This window comes from Xyrauchen texanus, chromosome 36, assembly GCF_025860055.1.
Source record: "Xyrauchen texanus isolate HMW12.3.18 chromosome 36, RBS_HiC_50CHRs, whole genome shotgun sequence".
NCBI lineage: Eukaryota > Metazoa > Chordata > Actinopteri > Cypriniformes > Catostomidae > Xyrauchen > Xyrauchen texanus.
This window is the reverse complement of record NC_068311.1, coordinates 15,242,127-15,263,124: the sequence shown is the minus strand read 5'-3', so window position 1 is coordinate 15,263,124 and position 20,998 is coordinate 15,242,127. Positions and strand designations below refer to the sequence as shown.

At 36.5% G+C, this 20,998-nt stretch overlaps 1 protein-coding gene across 2 annotated transcripts in view; it reads right to left on the bottom strand.

Moving 5' to 3' along the window:
- Window positions 1-5,430: 5,430 nt before the first annotated feature.
- Window positions 5,431-20,998, bottom strand: part of rpa1 (replication protein A1) — a 47,855-nt gene continuing 32,287 nt past the window's right edge. Inside the window, exons 14-17 of one of the 2 annotated variants that reach the window (XM_052107184.1) lie at window positions 18,210-18,386; window positions 16,976-17,083; window positions 16,569-16,655; window positions 5,431-6,206 (exon numbers count right to left, since the gene is read on the bottom strand). In XM_052107184.1, coding sequence (XP_051963144.1) covers window positions 6,102-6,206; window positions 16,569-16,655; window positions 16,976-17,083; window positions 18,210-18,386 — 477 coding nt within the window. In that variant the 3' untranslated portion in view covers window positions 5,431-6,101. The remainder of the gene's footprint in view (window positions 6,207-16,568; window positions 16,656-16,975; window positions 17,084-18,209; window positions 18,387-20,998) is intronic. The other variant, XM_052107185.1, reaches the window with a different exon arrangement.

Sequence of the window (20,998 nt, the reverse complement as noted above, 5' to 3'; positions counted from 1 at the left end):
CCAAATTTTCTGAGCTGCTCTCTTGAGAACATGAGTGTGATCATTGTACCACGGTGCTGGGCTTTTCTCTTTATTCACTTTTACATCAAGTTCTTCTAAATTCTTTGGTTTAATGAGTATTTGAGACAAATCTGGAAAGTTATGTTTAGTGGTCGACAGAAGAGTTCTATCCAATCGATAATGCAGTGTAGATTGAGTGACCTTTGCTAAACGCAGCATAATATGAAGTAATGATCTGAGATGTCATCGCTCTGCTGCAGAATTGCTATATTATCAACACCAATTCCATATGACAATCAAATCTAGCGTAGGATTATGCCAATGATTTGATCCTGTCACATTTTGCCTGACCACAACTGAGTTGAGAATACTGATAAATGCTAATCCCAGTGTAAAATTTTTATTTGATGGAATGAGACCACTTTGCACGTTATCTGTACTATTCAGCCTGGTCACAATAAGCACTGGTAGACTAGTGCAAACCTACGAGATAATCTGCATCACTCCCCTGAGCCAAATTACTGTTTGTGGTCTTAATCAGGTCAGAAGGCCTTAGCGCAATGCAAACCAAGCTCCAGGAAAGCAATCGGGCAAACCAGCATCTTCATTACCACACACATCTTCCTTTATCAGCTGCTCTGAGACCTGCCAAGAGCCTCTTCGTAGTGTTGGTAATAGCAGAATGCATCTCTCTTTCCAAGGCATCTGAAATAATCCTCCCTGCTCTCAGAAACTTCTGATGTTATCGCTTTAACTGATTTATTACACTTTTCATGGTGTTTAGATTTTGTTAAGTGTATTTGACAAACCATTTATCCATTTGACATCATCAAGAGGTGTCTCACAAGATAATAAAAATGGAAGAACAACATAATGACACAATGGGTTGCAAAAGAAAAGTGATTCAAAGGGTTAGAGGTGCTCTAAATAATTTCTACTAAAATAAATAGTTCACCCAAAAATTAAAATTATGTCATTATTTACCCATGTCATTCTAATCCTGTATGCTGATATTTTTTCTCATTCAAATCAATTTTATAGCTTCAAAAATTTGCATGAAAGGTATGGACTACATATATTGTGCTTTTATTGTTTCTTTCTTTCTTTTTGGATCCTAACAGCCACTGGTCACTATGCACAGTCATGTTATGGCAAAAGCTACAAAACAATTTTTCAGAAACTTAAACAGTATTATGTTAAAAAAAATCTGCAAATGGGTTCAGAGCAACATAATGTGAGTAAATAATGACAGAATTGTTTTCATAATTCATTAATTATGGCTGAAATGTTCCTACACCTAAAGAAACATTTTACCCATCAAAAAAAGCTTCAATGCAAGGGTGGTACCCGCTCATTGTTGCGCAATGTTGACATCACATTGCCAACCTGAATATTATAGCGTCTCAATCAGCTCCCTATTTTTTGAATCAGAAGATGGTGAACACAAATTCAGGCACTGGAAAGTACTGATTCACTGAGGTTCGGGACACTTTTGAATCTACCTACATCAACATAATGAGGTTGCGCCTTTAAACACTGCTGGTATTAATCAGCTTCATTGCTTTATAAATTAAACTATTGTGCATTTTTGGTTTGGATATTAAAATGTAGTGCTAGTATAATAATTAAATAACATTAATGAAGAAATAAATGTAGAGAGGTGTGTATTTTAACTCTAATATTTAAAAGATTGTTTTCCTTTTACGAACATTATGCATGAAAATCATTCTTTTGAAGAGGAAATAAAATTGTATATGATTGACAACATATATTTACGATTGCGTTCATCTTCTAGCGAACTTAGACTTCAGAAGACCTGACGACATTTGTAGTAAGGGAACATAGTGAGCAACGATGCTCCCTGGTTTTCACGGTGCATTCTGGGTATTCTTACTGAGTGAATGTTTCAGTGAACTGGAATATCCCTAAAAATGGTCGACCCCCTAACCAGTGCTCTGACTACTGAAATAGGGAGCTGATAGAGATGCAACCATAGTCACTTTATCTCAGTAACACCCCTAGTGTCAGACACTTTGTAAATTAATTACTAACGATGACAAAAAAAAATAAAAATAAATGCCAGCAGCTAAAGTAACTAGTTAGTAACTGAAACTTTTGCTGCTAGATGTCAGTTTGAGGTCATAACACCTTAGGGCATCTTCAAACTACATTTTCACTTCAAACTATTGTTTCATGTTGTATATACATAAACTTTAGTCAATTAAATAACCCTAAAAGATTAACAATCTTATTTTTCCCTACAATGACAGCCTACAGTAATTACCATTTTATTATTATCAAGCAGTCTTTTTCTTTTGACAACATTAAAACTGTTTGGGTGAGCCTTATGCACGCTCTTGGCAATTTAATTAAAAAAAACAAAACTATTTTGGAGGAAGTTTAAGCTCAATACCAATATTTACACTGGACTTGAACCAAGTAGACACAATATTGACTAAAGTTGGGTCAATATCACATACATTTTATTTTTAATTAAACCATATTTTACTGCTATTCTTGTTAGCCAGGGGCACAAACCTACAAGCACAGACTCGCACCATGTGCGCCCGCCTCAATGTCTGAACTTGCCCTGAGGCTTAAACACATGTCCCTATGCATCTCCAAGACTAAGGTACATTAATATAAAGCAGCAAGTGAAGAGGATAGAAGCTCTTTCATGTCAGTCCAACTTCATATACTCTTTTCTAAATTTAGAGCTAGAGTCTCCACGACGCTCGCTGCCTCACCCCTCACGGGGGAACCGAGGCCTTTTCCATGGCTATGCGTGACTGAATGACAGGTAGTATTCATAAACAGCTCCTCTCAATTAGAGCTGCAGTTTACCGCAGGACCTGCGGAAAAGGAGAGAAAAGTAGTAATACCTCCACTGCAAATGACAAATCGGGCTGGGAGGGAAACATGAAGGTTGTGCCAAGGTGGGGTGACTAAGAAAGAAAAAAACAAATAAAAAGTGTAGCGAATCAGCTCTATGAAATATTAATAATCAATCATAACTTGTTATAATCGATTATGAATATTTGGATCAGTTAATCGGGTTAACTTGATGTAGCTACATTAACATTACAACCAAATACTCGGTTCATCCCGTGAACACTCAATATTGGTTATTAATTAATTAATAGAAAGGTACATTTCCGGGGCATGGGAAATGTCTTTCTTACTAAGTATTAAGAGCAAGTAGTCAAAATCTATGATTAGTGACTTTAGATATGAGCATGAGACGCAGACAACTTTACATGTGACATGAACAAGACTTTATTAACTAGACTAAACATTTAAACTACTCTAACATACATATACATACATTCATACAGTTTACCAAGGGAAAGAGGGCTGAAGCAGAATACAGGAAGGCAAGAAGTTATAGCATTGTTTGAAGTTCAGCAGATCAACAGCCTGAGCAAACCATCATATTAGTTCTGACACGCCCTTTTTAGAAAGGGGTAAGGATACTTAATGTATCAAATAATGAGACTAAGTTTGATACTTGCATGTCCCATTTGAATTAAACTGTCCTGATGCAATTTGTTGAGGCTCCATTTGATCTTTGATGAAGTTGTCTTGAAGAGAGTACCAGTGAGAGTCAGAGGATCTTGGTGAATGGAAAGACAAGGCCGTAGCCTGGCGCACGCTTGGGAGTCCTTGGGGCCTTCTAGTTCAGCATCATTCAGCAAGAGAGTGAGAGAGCACAAGGCTCAGAGGGCAAGAGAGGCAGGAAGCAAGAGGAGCATAAGAGAGCGAAGAGACGTAAGCGAAGGTCCGTTGTTGGTGCAATTTATGCCCTTAGAAAACGTGTCCCACCTCTCATTGGCTCGACCAATAAGAAGAGTGGAAGTTTCAGGTGGGAATTTGGTTTATGGCCCTTTGTTCTGAGAGGGGTGGTAGCCGATGAAGAAACTAGAAAATCTTCTTGTAATACTAATATGTTGTTGTTCTCGACATTTTATGTACACAGTCATTTCAATCTTCAAAATACCAAGTTATAGAGACCAAATATGCCACACATATGATTCCGGTTAACCATGGTATGCAAAGTCTGAAACATTAACCCATTAGAGTTTGCAAGAAAACATAGATCAACAACACTTAGGAAAATCCTGAGATGGAACATTAGATACATGTTAATATTTTTATCACATGGATATATATAGGATATACAGGATTAAAAAGGGTTCATTTCTCCTTCTCAGTAAGTGAGAGTTGGCCATCTCTGCACATTCCTTTGGAGGTCGTAAAATTCTCCTTCCATTGGGACAGGAGAATGATTCCTTTGTCAAGGCTCATTTGCATGTTTATGACCGGGTTTATGACAGTAAGAGATTTTGGGCTGAATGACTCAAAAGATAGTAAAACATAGCGTAATATCATTCTACAGAGATCTTATATTCGAATTCAGCTCAGACAAATTGTAAGGTTTAATTTGATACCAAGAAACGTGTATTTGGTACGCTCAAGAAGGAATATACACTCTTCGGCTATTAAATATCAAGCCTCAGAGCTTTCTACACAAATGAAAACAATTCTACTAGTTTTGATCTAACATCAGACACACAAAACATACAGGGATTAAAACATATTTCACTAGAAAATACATTTCTAAGTTTAAAACTGAAAACACACACATTCTCTGTTGCCAACTTTTCACGTGCCCTTTTCTCACGTGGTGAAGCACAGAGTCTCACATGTGCGGGGTTTTTTAGAAAGCACCACGAGGATCCTCTGTCAATGGTTCCTTGTCTCTCTGTCAATACATTTATTGTGCTTGTGGAGACTGGATGGCGCTATTTCAGTAATTAGGGGAGTTTTAAAAGTGGGGTTTCTTATTCATGAATCTGCAGAGGCCACTGATCCTCCGCCATAGCTTACAAAAGTAAAATGGGATGTTTGGCCTTCATGAACAACAAAGTACCGCTGATGTGTTCACGCAAACAGTGTTTACATTTGTCACGTGTGTTTGCTACTCAGGGATTTTTACCAGAAGAGATTATTTTTAAACATCTCTGGAGCTAAAGGAGCAGTTTTATAGGAACTAGGGTCCTTATAGAGATGTGTTCTCACGGAATAGGAGATTTAGTATTCAGGAGACATTATGGGTTTCAGAAAAGAGAACAAGTCTCACTGATGCTCTCCTCAAAGCCCAGAGCACCACAACTTCGAGACACACCATGACACAAACTTCAAACATAACTTCCTAGATACACAAAGCCAAACTTGCACACTCTATAAGAGACGTTTTTCTAAATATATTTGTGTTCAATAGAAGTTATGCAGAGAGATGGCATGAGGTTGAGTAAATTAGTTAATTTTAATTTTTGGGTGAACTTGCCCTTTAACAAAATCAAAATAACTTCTTGATTATTTAAAAGTGATCTTTTATTTTTACACATAGCAATGGACTTAAGCACTACTCTTTATGAAACGTGATATGGTTATGTTATAACTTATATTAAGTGTTGGTGCTGTACTGTATCTTAAATACCTCTAGGCTCCTAAACAATTTTGCAAAGTAGAGAATCCAGAAAAAATTATAATAAAGCTACAAAAGCAGACCAGTTCTCAAACAGCTTTATTACTTGCATAACAGAAATATTAGTGAATACAGCGTATATCTATGTAAATACAGTGTGCCTGGTAAGTGCCTTTGGCACATGAGAATGTGAATAGGCTTATCAAGGGTCTGCAGGTCCAGTCCAGCCCCTCTTAGACAAAGACAGGGGCTGTACATTACCTAAAAAACCTAAGATTACAATAGTCGAACTGTGTGTTCTGATACATACTTCACTAAATGCTCTCCAAAATCATTCCCTACTCTTATCACAAAACATGTATTCTTTAGAAACTGCTGACACAATTTTGGGCCTGCTTCAATAAGCCAACCTCAGTTGAACTGATCCTGCAGTGTTTTTGAAAACATAAAAGTATTTTGTGAATTAAATGTCCAAAATACTACAAAATGGGGAAATAGGCCAGAGACTATCATAAAAAAAAGAAAACAAAGCAATTAGGCATTACAATCAGTATGCACATGATAAGTGTCATACTTGAGTTGGGATTTGTTCTTTATGACTGTGGCAGTTTTTCTACTGTGCCGCTATTTTCCTTATGTTGATGATCAGCCGCTTGCTGTATTCTCTGTGGTCCACTGGCTTGGCCTCCACCACTGTCACTTTAATGCGAGATTCATCCTATGGAGGAAAAACAAACATTTTCAAAATTCAAAAGCAGTTATAAATATTTCTGCTTGAATATGAACATCCTATGCTATTTTTATGCTCAAAACCCACCACATGAATAGGACTGTTGTATTCATAAAGAAAACTGACAGGGAATGATCTTAGAAGAGAGGTGTTCCAGGTTTGAGCTAAGAAATCGCTGTAAATAGACAGCACTCTAAACAGATCTTACATTTTGGAAAAAAGTGATGAGTATCTTCTATCGAGCCCTGTGGAAACTCTTAACTTCATTAGTTTAACCTAAAAACCTATTTAGCCAAAATTGCATGCATTTGTGCTCAAATGCAGATAAACATCTTTAAATGTGATATTGCCTCAGAGACAGAGAGGGCAGGTTATTAACTCCCACTGATAGACAACCTGCTGGTTTAAATACGTTAAACTGCCATATATACAGAACATTAATAAGCTTTAATGAGATGTTTCTCCTTAAAAGGTAATCAAATACAAAAACAATAAAAAAGGACATTAAATAAAGAACAGACTAAATATGCAACATTCAAAAGACAAAGTTTTGGCAATGCAGAATTAGGGTTAAATAGAAGATGCCAGGTTAAAAAAAAAAAAAAGTTAAGCTTCATTGAAAGAATCTATGACATGATTTATTTTTTACTGACAGCATGTTTAGAGTAAAGGCCCAGATATACAATTGAAGTTAAACGTTTACATACACTTAGGTTGAAGTCATTAAAAAAATGTTTTAGCTACTCTACAGATTTTATATTAGCAAACTACAGCTTTGTCAAGTTGTTTAGAAAATCTACGTACTAGTAATTTTTCGAACAATTGTTTACAGCTTGTTTCACTTTTAATTGACTATCACAATTCCAGTGGGTCAGAAGTTTACATACACGATTAACTGTGCCCTTTAAGCAGCTTGGAAAATTCAAGAAAATTATGTCAAGCATTTAGGCAATTAGCTTCTGATAGGCTAATTGGCATTAATTGGAGGTGTACCTCTGGATGTATTTTAAGGCCTACCATTAAACTCATTGTCTCTTTGCTTGACATCATGGGAAAGTTCAAATAAATCAACCAAAAAATACTCAGGAAAAAAAAAAAAAAGAAAAATTGGTGGACATCCACAAGTCTGATTCATAGGTTGTACAAACAATAGTACCCAAGTAAAAACACCATGGGACCACGTCAAGGACACTTCGGCATGTGGAGTCGTGTGGGCTGGGATTCGAACCACCAACCCTGCGATTAGTGGCTGACCCGCTCTATCAACTGAGCCACAGCCGCCCACATCGACATAACCTGAAAGGCTGCTTAGCAAGGAAGCAGCCACTGCTCCAAAACAGCCATAAAAAAGCCAGACTACAGTTTGTAAGTGCACATGGGGACAAAGATCTTTGGAGCTGTTTGAACTGTTTGGCCATAATGACCATCGTTATGTTTGGTGGAAAAAGAGTGAGGCTTGCAAGCCGAAGAACACCATCCCAACCATGAAGCATCATGTGGGACTTGTGCACTTCACAAAATAGATGACATCACGAGGAAGGAAAACATTTGGAAATATTGAAGCAACATCTGAAGACATCAGCCAGGCATTTAAAGCTTGGTTGCAAATGGGTCTTCCCAATGGACAATGACCCCAAACATGCCTCCAAAGTTGTGGAAAAATGGCTTAAGGACAACAAAGTCAAAGTATCGGACTGGCCATGACAAAGTCAAGACCTCAATCCAATAGAAACTTTACTGGCAGAGCTGAAAAAGCATGTGCGAACAAGGAGGTCTACAAACCTGACTCAGTTACACCAGTTCTGCCTGGAAAAATGGACCAAAATTCCAGCAACTTAATGTGAGACGCTTGTGGAAGACTACCCAAGAGGTTTGACAGAAGTTAAACAATTTAAAGGCAATGCTACCAAATACTAACAAAGTGTATGTAAACAAACCCACTGGGAATGTGATGAAATAAATAAAAGCTGAAATAAATAATTCTCTACTATTATTCTGACATTTCACATTCTTAAAATAAAGTAGTGATCCTAACTGACCAAAGACGGGGAATGTTTTCTATGATTAAATGTCAGGAATTGTGAAAAACTGACTTTAATTGTACTTGGCTAAGCTGTATTGTAAAACTTCTGACTTCAAATGTACCTCATACAAAATAGAAGAATGAATGGGTGTAACAATGTTTTACAAAATATGGACAAAAAGGTGTTTTTGCATTCGTTTCGGTGGTTCGTAACAGCTCGCCAGGGCAAACTTTTAGGAAAAATTCTTACTGGCTACTAAATACCTTCTTAATGCCATTGGTCCACGTCATCGGTAGATGTGACCTGAAGCTTCACCTATATTGAGGCCAACAGCCAATTTTGTTTACCTTGTTCAGTCAGTCAAAATCAGTCAACATGAACACACAACACACTGGTGTAATTAGTGAGCTGGTTCAAATTTACCTACACCTGTATGATCGTTCACAAAGACATTTTCCAAGACCACGTCATGCAACATCTAAAAAGGAATCAAATCTACAAAAATTCTCTAATGTGCCCATTCACTCATGTGCCATCTGCAGTGAAAGCCATTCACACATCTGCCCAAGATATGCCTCGAACACCATTCTTTTGTCTGTATTCTTAATGTTAACATTTTATACACTCCTCTTTGCAGTAGTATCAGTGTCATCCTTAATTACAATAACAGAGTAATTGGTGCATATTATGGCCGCATGTTAGTGCATTAGTGTCATGAATTCACAATGTAATAGGGCTGTAATGATACGCAAACCACAACCGAAATCGCGATACAAACATCCACGATCCCGTGTCATGGTTCCTGAAGACCACACCGCGACATACGCCCCTCTCCAACCCCAGAAGCCTGCCAACAGTTACAGATGCAGCCCCTTGAGCTCTTTACACACACTGCAATAAAATTCATTTTCTCATTTCACAGTAAACATTACATGTAAATCATGAAATTATTATGGAGGTGGCAGTGAGAGAAGCTGGGTTGTCTCCTCATATTAAGGGTTTTGCACACATTGAATCTTGCTTCGCAAGCAGGATTGCATGCTCCCTGTGTCAGTCGCTTGCTTTGTCACGTGAGAAAGTCGTGGCTTTCACCGCAGTGCCACAGCAACAGCTGCTGCTCAAAAGATGCTTGAGATCGCATCACAATCTTATCAAGGATGTTGCTACACGATAGAACAGCTTAATGGAAATGCTGGAACGCTATCTCGAGCAACAAGCGGCTATAACTTCAGCCCTCTATAACGTCAGTCTGAAGAAATAGTAAACCTTAAAGCGCTAAAAGAAAAAGTCACCACCGTCCTGTCTAATGAAAAGAGCGCTACCCTGTCACTCATTGTGCCCTTGAAATCCACGATAGAACAGAGCATGACGAGAAATACTCTACAACTATAGCTCACATGAAGACAGCCATCCTGCAAAACCTCTCAAGCAGATACACAGAGGAACATAATTATCTGTTAGAGTACACTGCCTTGGACCCCAGATTTTGACCGTTGCCCCACTTACTCCCTGAACAACGCAAAGAGGCTTTCCTCCAGTTAAAGAACAAATCGAACCAGTTACAGCAGGTATGTCCAAGTCTATGTGGCTATGTATTTTTGTTAAAGCACTTAATATTAGTTCTTCCATTCAAAAAGATCTTATTTCAGCCATGAAGTAGTCTAAATTGTCCTTTCACATGTGGAACACGTTTACATGAACTTAAGAAAACTGATTATTCCAGGATTTTTGCAGTAAGTGGTGTTCTGAAACCTCAATCACAAATGCTCTTACAAGTTTAAGGAATTAAGAGAAGCGGTTTAACATACCTGGGTTTTACATACAAACGTCATAGGATGGAACCCCAAAACAAGTCAACGCGGCAGAAAGAATTCAACATTTCTGGAAGTAGAGTGGGAAATGCAAATCCACTATAAACTATACCCATTTATACACACCTATGTAAAATATCGATGGTCTCTCACGGTCGCTTATATGCGCTCAGACATTGGGGGAATCCCAGTTTTACCTAAGAGGGAAATCCCATTATTGCAGTGCAATTCCACTGCAGGTTGTGATAAAAGTTAAGGTTACAAACACAGCAACAACTAAGGAATATCTGGAAATAAAGTGAAACAACTGGGAATAAAACAATGGTTTCCATGTCTGTTACTGTATTTACACAAGTGTCACTGGGAAATTACGTTGCTATGGAAAAAAACTGCTTACTGACCAAGTCACATGTATACGGAGGAAAAAAAAAAAAAAGCAGCGCATGTCACTTATGAAGAGCATGTAAATTGGAACGCTGCTTTCTTGCAGTAAGCAGGTGTCCAATATCTGGGGTCCATGTAAACAGTCAATATGTGACAGGTGTTTAAAAAAAAAACTTTGCATATTCTAAATATTTGAATATTTAACCCAGTGCAATGCATTGCCCCCATACGTAGACCTCAATAGTAAGTGCAATATTGTACACAGTCATGGCAATTTTGCTTGTTTTTTTCAATAAGCTGACATTTTCTGTGGTAATCAACAGCTGCATGTAGCAAATGCTTTAGACAGAGCTTATCCCCTAATATTGTTTAAGAACATGGCAATGTTGATCAAATAATAGACTCAGATCAAATATTATTTACCAATAAGTCTATCAACTGCAATACATCTGTAGAAGAATCAGCATAACAGTGGATGAGGGAAAATGAGGGAACTAAGAACACAATCTTAATTGCAGCAGGTCACATGATGGGCAAAAGCCACTAGAATATGAATAAATAAAATATATAAATATATATATATATATATATATATATATATATATATATATATATACACACATAAAATATATTTTAGGGCTGTCGATTTAGCGAGTTAATAACGTGCGATTGATTATACAAAAAATAATGCGTTAAAAAAATTAAATCGCAATGCTTTCCTGAGAAATGCAAGCTTGTAGTACCACCTGTTTACGCCAGAGGGCAGTAAGTGAAATTTCAGCTGTGTGAGCAACACACAGTTTATTACAGTGAACAAAACATTAACAACTCTTCAGCGGACACACAAACATGCGTTACGTTCTTGCGTTCAAAACACTTGGAGCGCAAATGCGAACCAAGGGATCTCAAGATGTGTTTAAAGATAGAGTATTAAACTATATTTAACTTGGCACAGCGACCTAAACATTTTACTTTTATGACGCAACACACCCGAGACGCGACAAGCATGTCTGGTGCAGGTCATATGGTCTTTACCTCACAAATATTTAATTACCAACAAGGTTAAGGAGGTGTCCTTTAAACTGTTACACCACTTTTACCCAGTCAATTTTTATTTAAGAAACATGCTCCCTGAAATAGATCCACTTTGCTCCTTCAGTAATGCTGTAGATGAATCTACCCCTCACATTTTTTGGGACTGTGCCCACGCTGTAGTATGAGAAAATTTTGTTTGTTTGTACGTACCTCTATTTCAACTAGTTTTTCTTTGCTTTATAAAAGACGTTTTATTTGGTTTTCACAGTTTTGATAAGTTAATAGTTTCTGATTAATCAGTTTCTTTTTATACATAAGTGTAAATGTATGTCTATAAAGCCCCTTTATTGTAAAATATATCTGTAGTATTGTGTACTAGGTATACCCCTGGCTTGTTTCTAAAAAAAAAAAAAATGCTTGACGCAGGTGTACATTGACGGGTTCTTAAACAAGCCCTCATAATAAATCTCGAACTGATTGACAAATTCACTTGTGAAATGCATTGCTGTGAACTATATGCCAATGATTGTCTTATGATCAATAATATGGTTGTAAACAATACATTGTATTCTACATCCTCTTTTTCAATGGTCTTATCAATGATTAACTCTTCTGCCACAAGAATGTAATTATCTGAATAATTTTTTATTTTATACACACACACATATATAATTTTTTAATATATAAAAGATAACTATGTATAATTATTTCATCATTATATATTGAATTATTGTTATAGGAGGGGCTTTCTCAGCAAATATTTGTATATGCGATTAATTAATCGGGACACCATGTAATTAATTTGGTTACAATTTTTTTATCGATTGACTACATACATACCATACCTACATGTATATAAATTAGAGATGTTGGTAATTTCTTCCCAGAAACTTTGGTTAAAAGTGGGCAAGCAAAAGAAACCAGGTAGCAATTGTTATGCAAATCCACATCAGTTTTTGCTCTCTGAACAATGAACTGTTGAGAAGACAAGAGTTCATATTTAAGAAGCCTATAATTCTTTTCTACAATATCTATTTTTGTGAATTTCTACTTCAAACAGCTAGTGCATACATTAAAAAAAACAGAAGCACGTGAAAGGGCAATAATAAAATGAGCAACAGTTCAATATCAAACAAATTAGTGCATACTATTAAGTGAATATTTTACGTATATGCAAATAGACATAAGCATTCAATTTATTTAAACTGTAATGATGGTAGATTGGTGGACTACTTGTTTATGCCAATTACAATTAGGAGATCTGCAGACAAACTAAGAAATGTAAAACTAAAACAGAATGGAGAGATTTGTTAGCTTCAGTCTGCTTTAAGAGGTTTCATGCGGGTTACATTTTTTTTTTACAAGTAGCTAAAATTTGTGAAACAAAAGGGAATAATGACTCCTTAGTGGGGCAATGTATTGACACGTGCATAATATTCTTGGCACAACTATATACTAGGGATGCTCCAATCAGGGTTTTTACAGCCGATACCGTTCTTGTCACCTGATATTGATCCCTATCATTTCACCTTTTATCAGGATCTGTCATAACTCGCTATATGTAAGATTTCTGCACAGTCACTTAACTGAATTTTCCTCATCCCCATAATATTTCTTTGCCTAGAACTTGTTGACAAAAACAAAAGGCTTATTTAAAAGCTTTTTAAATAATACTTTAAAACAAGTATAGGCTAACAAAATATTATTTATATTGAGATAGCCCTATAAAAAAAAATGAAGCTTTGTGTCAAACTGAAGACAAACTGATAACGCATTAGGTGCACTTAAACCTAATGTGCCATTTTTGGCTATTAATTAATTGTCATTTCATATAATTATTATTATTCCCAATTTAATCTGTTTTTTGTAAGTTTTTTTGCATTACAGTATATTTAATACATTAAATTATGGTATCTTAATATTGTATAAATAATTATTATATTTATAAATTTCATCCCTGCTTTTTTATTTAGTTAGATGGTTGTATTAATAGTTAATTTTTCACTTGTCGCTTGAACTTTAATGAGGGGAACACATGCTTTCAAGAGATGAAAAAGCACGTTTCTGGACTATGTGTGCTACTTTTGTTTATGCAGTTTAATCTGGAGATATTTAATAAAGATTTTAGAATTACACCACATCTTGTAACTCGCATTATATCTGAGATGCCTATGCCTGGCAGAAACTGAGATGCTGCCACTATGAACGATAATAGGACAGTTTCACAGCTTGTGCTGTTTTTCCTTTACCTGTGAAATGCCACAAACGGTAAACAAACTTTCATATTCGCCATACCTCTCCCACTGCATCATTCTTAACTGCTGAATCAAGTTTGTTGTCTTTAGTTACAATACTATGCCAGTATTTCCCACATTCTGTGATGTCACGACAGTGCTGCTGATGTTTTAAAGGAGCTGTGCGTCTTTTGCGACATGAGCGATGGGTTTATGCGATCGCCAAATTACCTATCACAGATTGAGTCATAGGACATGAATATCGGCTGATATGGATCGGTGGCCAATCGATTGGAGCATGCCTACTCTATACATCTATATTCACAGTAACATCAATGAAAATAAAAAAATAAAACATTGAGGAAAGTATGAACCTTCCCTGAGGGCTGCAAAGCAATCACAACCATATTATTCCTATAGAACATAGAATAACTATAAAACAGCTTAGTTATTGATTGACCTTGCTACAATTTTCTTTTCATTGCTTAGATTCTAGAGGTCACATTAATTGTGAATAACCATTTTCTGATCCTACAAAGGTTTCTATTTGATCCACTCTAAAAAGTTCAGACCAACTAAATTCCTGTTAAATACTTTAAAGTCAACCTAAGTCAAATTTGGTAAACCTAATAATAGATATATAGATATATTATAATAGATAATTAGATATAGTAAATAAGAATTAAATTTTCTCGTACTATAATTACGGGGCTTGGCCGTTTGCACGATAAAAACCTCTTTGAAAAATCATGCCTTTATATTCATCTATTTTGAAGCACCCATTGCCATAAGCAGATAAATGTAAACTTCTGTCTTTGGCCACTGTCGCATTCAGTGCCGTTTTTTTGTATCCCACCATGAGCTTGTGTGCTTACACTTATGTAAACACTTCTCTAAAAAACAAGTATAATCAGGAGAATCCCAACCCAGTCCAATTTTACAGATCTACCTTAATACCAATTAGCTGACTAATCAGTTTTGGAAATATATAGTTTTGCACATCTAGTATGACACCACTTATTCTATTATAAAACAAAGACTACACAAGATTGATTTAGTACAAAAGCTCAATTATATAACCAGAAAACTACAATTGGCTCCCAAGTCTTATATATTCTGTCATTATACACTGATCAGCAACAACATTAAAACCACCTGTCTATGAACCACCTTCCCATCATACCGCCAAAACAGCGACAACACGCATCTCAGAATAGCATTCTGAGATGCTATTCTTCTCACCACAAATGTGTTTATCGGAGTTACTGTAAACTTTGTCAGTTCAAACCAGTCTGGCCATTCTCTGTTGACCTCTCTCATCAACAAGACATTTCTGTCAAAAGAACTGACGCTCACTGGATGTTTTTGTTTTGCACCATTCAGAGTAAATTCTAGAGACTGTTGTGCATGAAAAGCCCAGGAGATCAACAGAAATTACAGAAATACTCAAACCAGCCCATCTGGCAGACAATCATGGCATAGTCCAAATCACTGAGATAATAGCGCCCGCACCCCCCCCACCCCATTCTGATGGTTGATGCATTAACTGAAGCTCCTGACCAGTATCTCTATGGCTGATTGTTGGTGCAAGAAAGGCTGGTTTGAGTATTTCTGTAACTGCTGATCTCCTGGGAATTTCAAACACACAATAGTCTCTGTTGTGGCTGATCGGTGTATGTCTGTATCTGGAGAAACTTTGATACCCTGATAAGATCTATATTTTTATACTTTCGAGTTAAAGGTAACCTTCAGGAGAGCTGACTGTGGCCTTGAATTCTGATTCCATTACTTGAACATGTAATTTAACGAACTCCAGCAATGTGATCGCTGGGAATTCGGATACTGATACAGCATTTCAGATTAATACTAATTTCCTTGCAGAATAATAAATCGCATTACACAGAGACAGACTGCACATGGCTAACCCGATTAAACAAATAAGCTACCCAATTTAAAAGTTATAAATTGAAATAATTTGAATTTTGAGAAGTAACATGAATCTGAACTTTAATAATCAGGAGGAAAGTGAGTGAAAGAAAATAGCCTGGATGTTTTTCTTGCACTGGGTTTGTGAGCAGGTGTGTTTGAGGAATGGAAACAGAGTAGGTGGTGTTTTGGGCTTCAGGTACACAGAAACCAACAAAAAAAAACATCCTCAACATTCACAGCTAATCTGTTACTGCGTTTGACACGGCTGTTTGTAGCACATCACGTGGTGAAGGAACACGTTGTAAAGCAATTTTCATCACCAGGACTGCGTTGGGACTGACTGCCAGAGATGGTTCATCAATTTCCATAATTCTCAAACACATACTAATGTACATGCTTTGTTCAGCCTCCAAAAAGTACATTGTTTCTACTCTTTTGTGGATCATTTTGCTTGTGAAGTAACAAAAGTGCTTTTTTTTTTTTTCCCCTGTTGAAGGTGCACTCAGTAATGTTTTCCTCATTAAAAAAAAAAAAAAGAACCACCACTATAAAAATAAATGGCACTTTTGGCCAAATAAATATTAAATTGTTTACACACAAATAAAGATTCCGGTCATTTCATAATGGCAAAAAAAAAAAAGCTGGATTATTCTATGAGAGATGGGCTGCATTCATGAGGGTCACCAAGTTATGACATGACCAGATAAATGCTACTTATTTTATCTTGATAATCCCCCTATTATCTTAACTAATAGCATGATTTAATCATGGCTGACAGCAAATAACAGCACTGGCATTTGTAACTATTGCTTTTGCGTAAAGCTGCATTCACACCACTAGGTATCAGTATGTCCAAGACAAATACAATTTCCCCCAAACAAGCATAAACTATTAATGAGTGCAGCTTTAAATAGTGTGATATGCTAAACTTACATTGTAGGTTTCCAGCTTCGCTCTGTTCCGGAAGAGAAAAGTATTGAAGTTTGCATGCTGGAAGACTTCATCAAACGCAGCCTCATTCTGTAAAAGATAGCGAGGTGAGAAAGAATTATTAGATGGTTACAAACATCCAAATGTACTGTTAGATGCACATTAGATTTGACACTTAATATAGAGCTCTCAAAGACGACTGAATTAATCTTTCAGAACAAGACCATGGGTTTGAAAGGCTGTTTCATGAACATATGCCACAAAAGGACTCCAATTCGGACAAAATGTGCTTCTCCTAATGCCTTTACAATAAGTCGGCCAATCTTTAAGGCCACACTTTCAAGAAACCCATAGAAAGCAAGCATGGAAAAACAGAATGATAGTGAGCAGCAGACAGGAAGGAGCCTTACGGAGTCCTTGAGTTGGCCGAGGTATGCTGAGTTTTGGCCCAGGATGGACTCGGCGCTGTCTTGAAAGCAAGTCACCCATTGATTGTCTCCAAAATCAGCAATGTTGGCCTGGCAGAGAATGAGAGGACTATTAGCAAAAACACAAACACTTGATTCACACTTCATTACAAGATGCGTCCAATGAATATAGGCTACATCGAACCAGCAGATTTGCCAGAGAGGATGAGAAAAGTGCGCCAGGCCAGACACATCAGAGCCCCAATGGGTACAAACATACTCCAGTGTTACAGAGGACTGTGATGTGTTGACGGCAAACAGGACGAGAAACAAAAAATAAAAAAAAATCTGCTTATTTTAACATGTCTGGATGGTGATGCCGAGTTATAATATTTTAAAGCTGTTATTTTTAAAACCTTTTTGGCTGCACATCAGCAGGAGGAAGGAAATAAAGTGTTATTTATTGGCCCATTCCTGCCCTGTCCAGAAAAAAAAAGAGCTAGCTTTAAAATACAAAAATGTAAAATAAAAAAAATTAACAAAACACAGAATAATCTGATTAATGCTTATGAGGCCACTTTATTTCTGTTTAGCCAATGTATTTTAAGCAAGAGAACAGCAATGTAGAAAGAATTTTGTACCAATTTGTTTCTCAAAATGTCTACTTTTAGTTTTATAGATATGGACAGTAGGGGTATGTAAAACTAAATATTTTCATAATTGACTAGTTAGCAAGTTGTCTGAATGACCAGTTGGTCTTAGCCATGAAGAATTGAGCTGACATACCGACACAGCTTTCAGATGTGTTTTTAAGGAGTGTTCAAATATGACTTGCTTGAGTTAATTACCAGCTGGACAGAACAGAAGGCAGAGATCTTGAGACATTTTTAGCAATTTTTTACTCAGTGGTCATCTTAAAAACATGTAAAAAAAATAAATAAATAAATTGTAGGTGATCTTAAATTTGGTGGCCGATTCTGTGATCATCCTGACCTGTCCCAATTGGACATTTTATTTCGGTTTAATAGAGGTAGGTACAGCAGATTTTAGGTGTGAACGACACAAAAATATAGTCACAGGAAACTGAATTATGGCTAAATAATGACACTGAAGAGATGAATTAAGATTGGAAGAGAAGAATAGGTAGGCATACAGAAGGAGAAAGCCAGAGAAAACTGACATGGAACTCAACTTAGTATTTCAGAAGGGGAAAGAGAAACAAGAGTGAGAGACTTACTGAAAGCATGAGCCGATATTTGAAGTCGGGGAATTCTTTGTCGCATTTCTCACAGCGGTACATGCCATTTTGTTGGTCCACCACCTTCTTGTTGCAGTCTTTACTGGGACACGCCTGATACAAGCAATTCTCTTTACGAATGTAGACAATGGTGGCAACACAAGAGAAATAATCAGCCTGGGAAGTGAAGACAAGAGTTGATATTAATGACGGGAGACCATAGGGAAAAAATATTCAGTAGATTAAGATTAAATGTAGACATTAGTACATATCTGGAACATAAATCCTATTCAAACTTGACTGAATGTTTATTTTTCAATCATGAAAGCACTTTGACCTTTAGGATTAGCAACAGATGTCCAAACTTCTGATTGGTACTGTTCATCTAACTACCAGTTCCATGGTAAAAATCCCATTAAGATCTTAGAATATAAATGTAGTGTTTATATAATATGATATACATGGATTTAAAAAGAAAAACCAAGTCAAAACCTATTCTAAAATAGGCCAAACAAATGAAATCTATTATTACTGCACTTATTACTGCAGCCATAAAGCACCTGGAGGGGAGGTCAAATGCTCTGTGCTAAATGTATGTAGAGAGACAATGGGAAGAAAAAAAGAAAAGACAAAAAGACACTGACTGGAGCTGCAGTTAAAACAAACAAAAAAAAAAGACACTTAGAAACTGACTTATTCTGCACAGTTACAATACCATTTAGCACAGGAGTTCTCAACGTTCAAAGGATGCCAGGAGGCTCTGAGAGCAAATTAGTAATGAGGGGGGCATTATGTTACAAATGGAAGGATGTTTATCAGTTAAAATAAATCACATCTATTGCAAAGTTACTCTTTGCATTAAAACGTTTATCTAGACTTGAACTATATTAGTTGGTTCTCATTTTTATGGGTTGGTACACATTTTTACCTCGGTTAATCTGATTTTGAAGTATAGCAACGCACCTGAAGTATCTGGTTTTACAGTGTTAAATACACAGGTGGAGGCACAACCTCGGCTAATGCACCTGTATGGCTCTGTAGGATACGGCTTACTGGACAGAGCAGCACGAGTGCAAAGCTCTTAAAGCGTGGGCTCTTAAACTCACAGCTTTTCGAGAATCTGTGAGAAGCAAGGAACAAGGAGCGGACACCATTTAAATTTGGCACAAAATTCTACATCATCCCCCTTGAATTTACGCATGTAAACTATAGTTCTGTACTTTAGGCAGAAATACATTTATAATAAATATACCACTACTTCAGCTCTATTAAATTTGCCACAGGCAACATTAGGGGAGTGAGGGAATATAATTAAACTTCGTTACAACTTATAAATATTTATATTTCGTATTTATTGTTTTTATATGCATTTAGAGTAGGTTTACAGTTCATAATTATAAAAATGGAATGCAGTAGGGGACGTTCATCAAAACAAGGTTGAGAACCACTGATCTATCAAGCGAGAGAAGGGTTAAATCTAAAGGTTTGTGTATGGGGCATTAGAAGAGTAAAAGGGAGTAATGACGTTTTGGTGTCAGCAAAGGGCAGCATACTGTTTTACCCACATCACTCACACACAGAGCGGAGGGGAGAGAGAAGAGATAGACTGCATATTACAGGGTGAAAGAGGGGTCACACAAGCTGGTACGAGTGTGCCTGTGCTGACAACTGCTCTTCACAAGTGCTCTGGAGTCACGCAATAAACCAAACCTCTCCAAAACACTAGCGGTGGGAAATCGAACAGTCATGATTCGGTCTGATTCTGGGATTCCCGATAGAATTGTTGACACATTTCAATTTGTCAACATCATAGAGGTTCAAATCTTTGGCAAGTTTAGGTGTATTGTTGCAAAATTCTGTCCAAAGATTCTGCATAAGTGTCGACACTGACCCACTAATAATAATAGAATAAGCGGGTATATTAAGCTCATACCTTAGGCAGCTCTACAACTCTCATTTCATGTCAATGAAATGCTAGAATGCTGGATTAAAGCAGCATTAATCTTTGTTGTTTTCGGTGGATGGGCACGAGAAGGATTAACTTTTCAGCACATGATAAATTGAGTCCTGCCATTGAGATTCCTGAATACAAGTATTCCCTTTAAAAACAGAGTTCATGACGGAGAACGCTGGTTAATATGTTGTAAAATTAAGTAGTAACACTACAATAAGTTTCTATTAGTTAAATTTACTAATCCTCATACCACCACGTGTATGAATTTCTTCTGCGGAATACAAAAATTTAGAAATCTCTCAACTCTGCATGTCCATACAATGCAAGAGAATTGAAAAAGGAGTTATATTTTGGACTGTTCTCACCCATAACCAACTGGATCACTTCAAAAGACATTGATTTAACCACTGGTGTCATATGAATTACTTTTATGCTGACTATCTTCATTTTTCAAAACCCGGATCACTATTCTTCCCAATAAAAAACCTTAGACAGCAAGTGGGTGAGCAAATGATGAGAGAATTTTAAGCTTTGTTGGAACTAACCCTTTAAAACATATGTATTATGTAGCATTAACAATAAATAATTATACAGCATTTATTCATCTTAGTCTATGATTCACAGAAATACAATCGTTCATTGTTAGTTCATAAACTTTACGACTAGATTACGTATACAACTTTTAATTTAAAAAAATATGAGTGTTGAAATTATAACATTAACCAAGATTAATAAATTCTGAAAATGTATTGTTCATTTAGTTCATGTTATCTACTGTAGTTAATGTTAACAACTACAACCTAGTAGTTATGTCAAAAGTACAGGTACTTCAGTA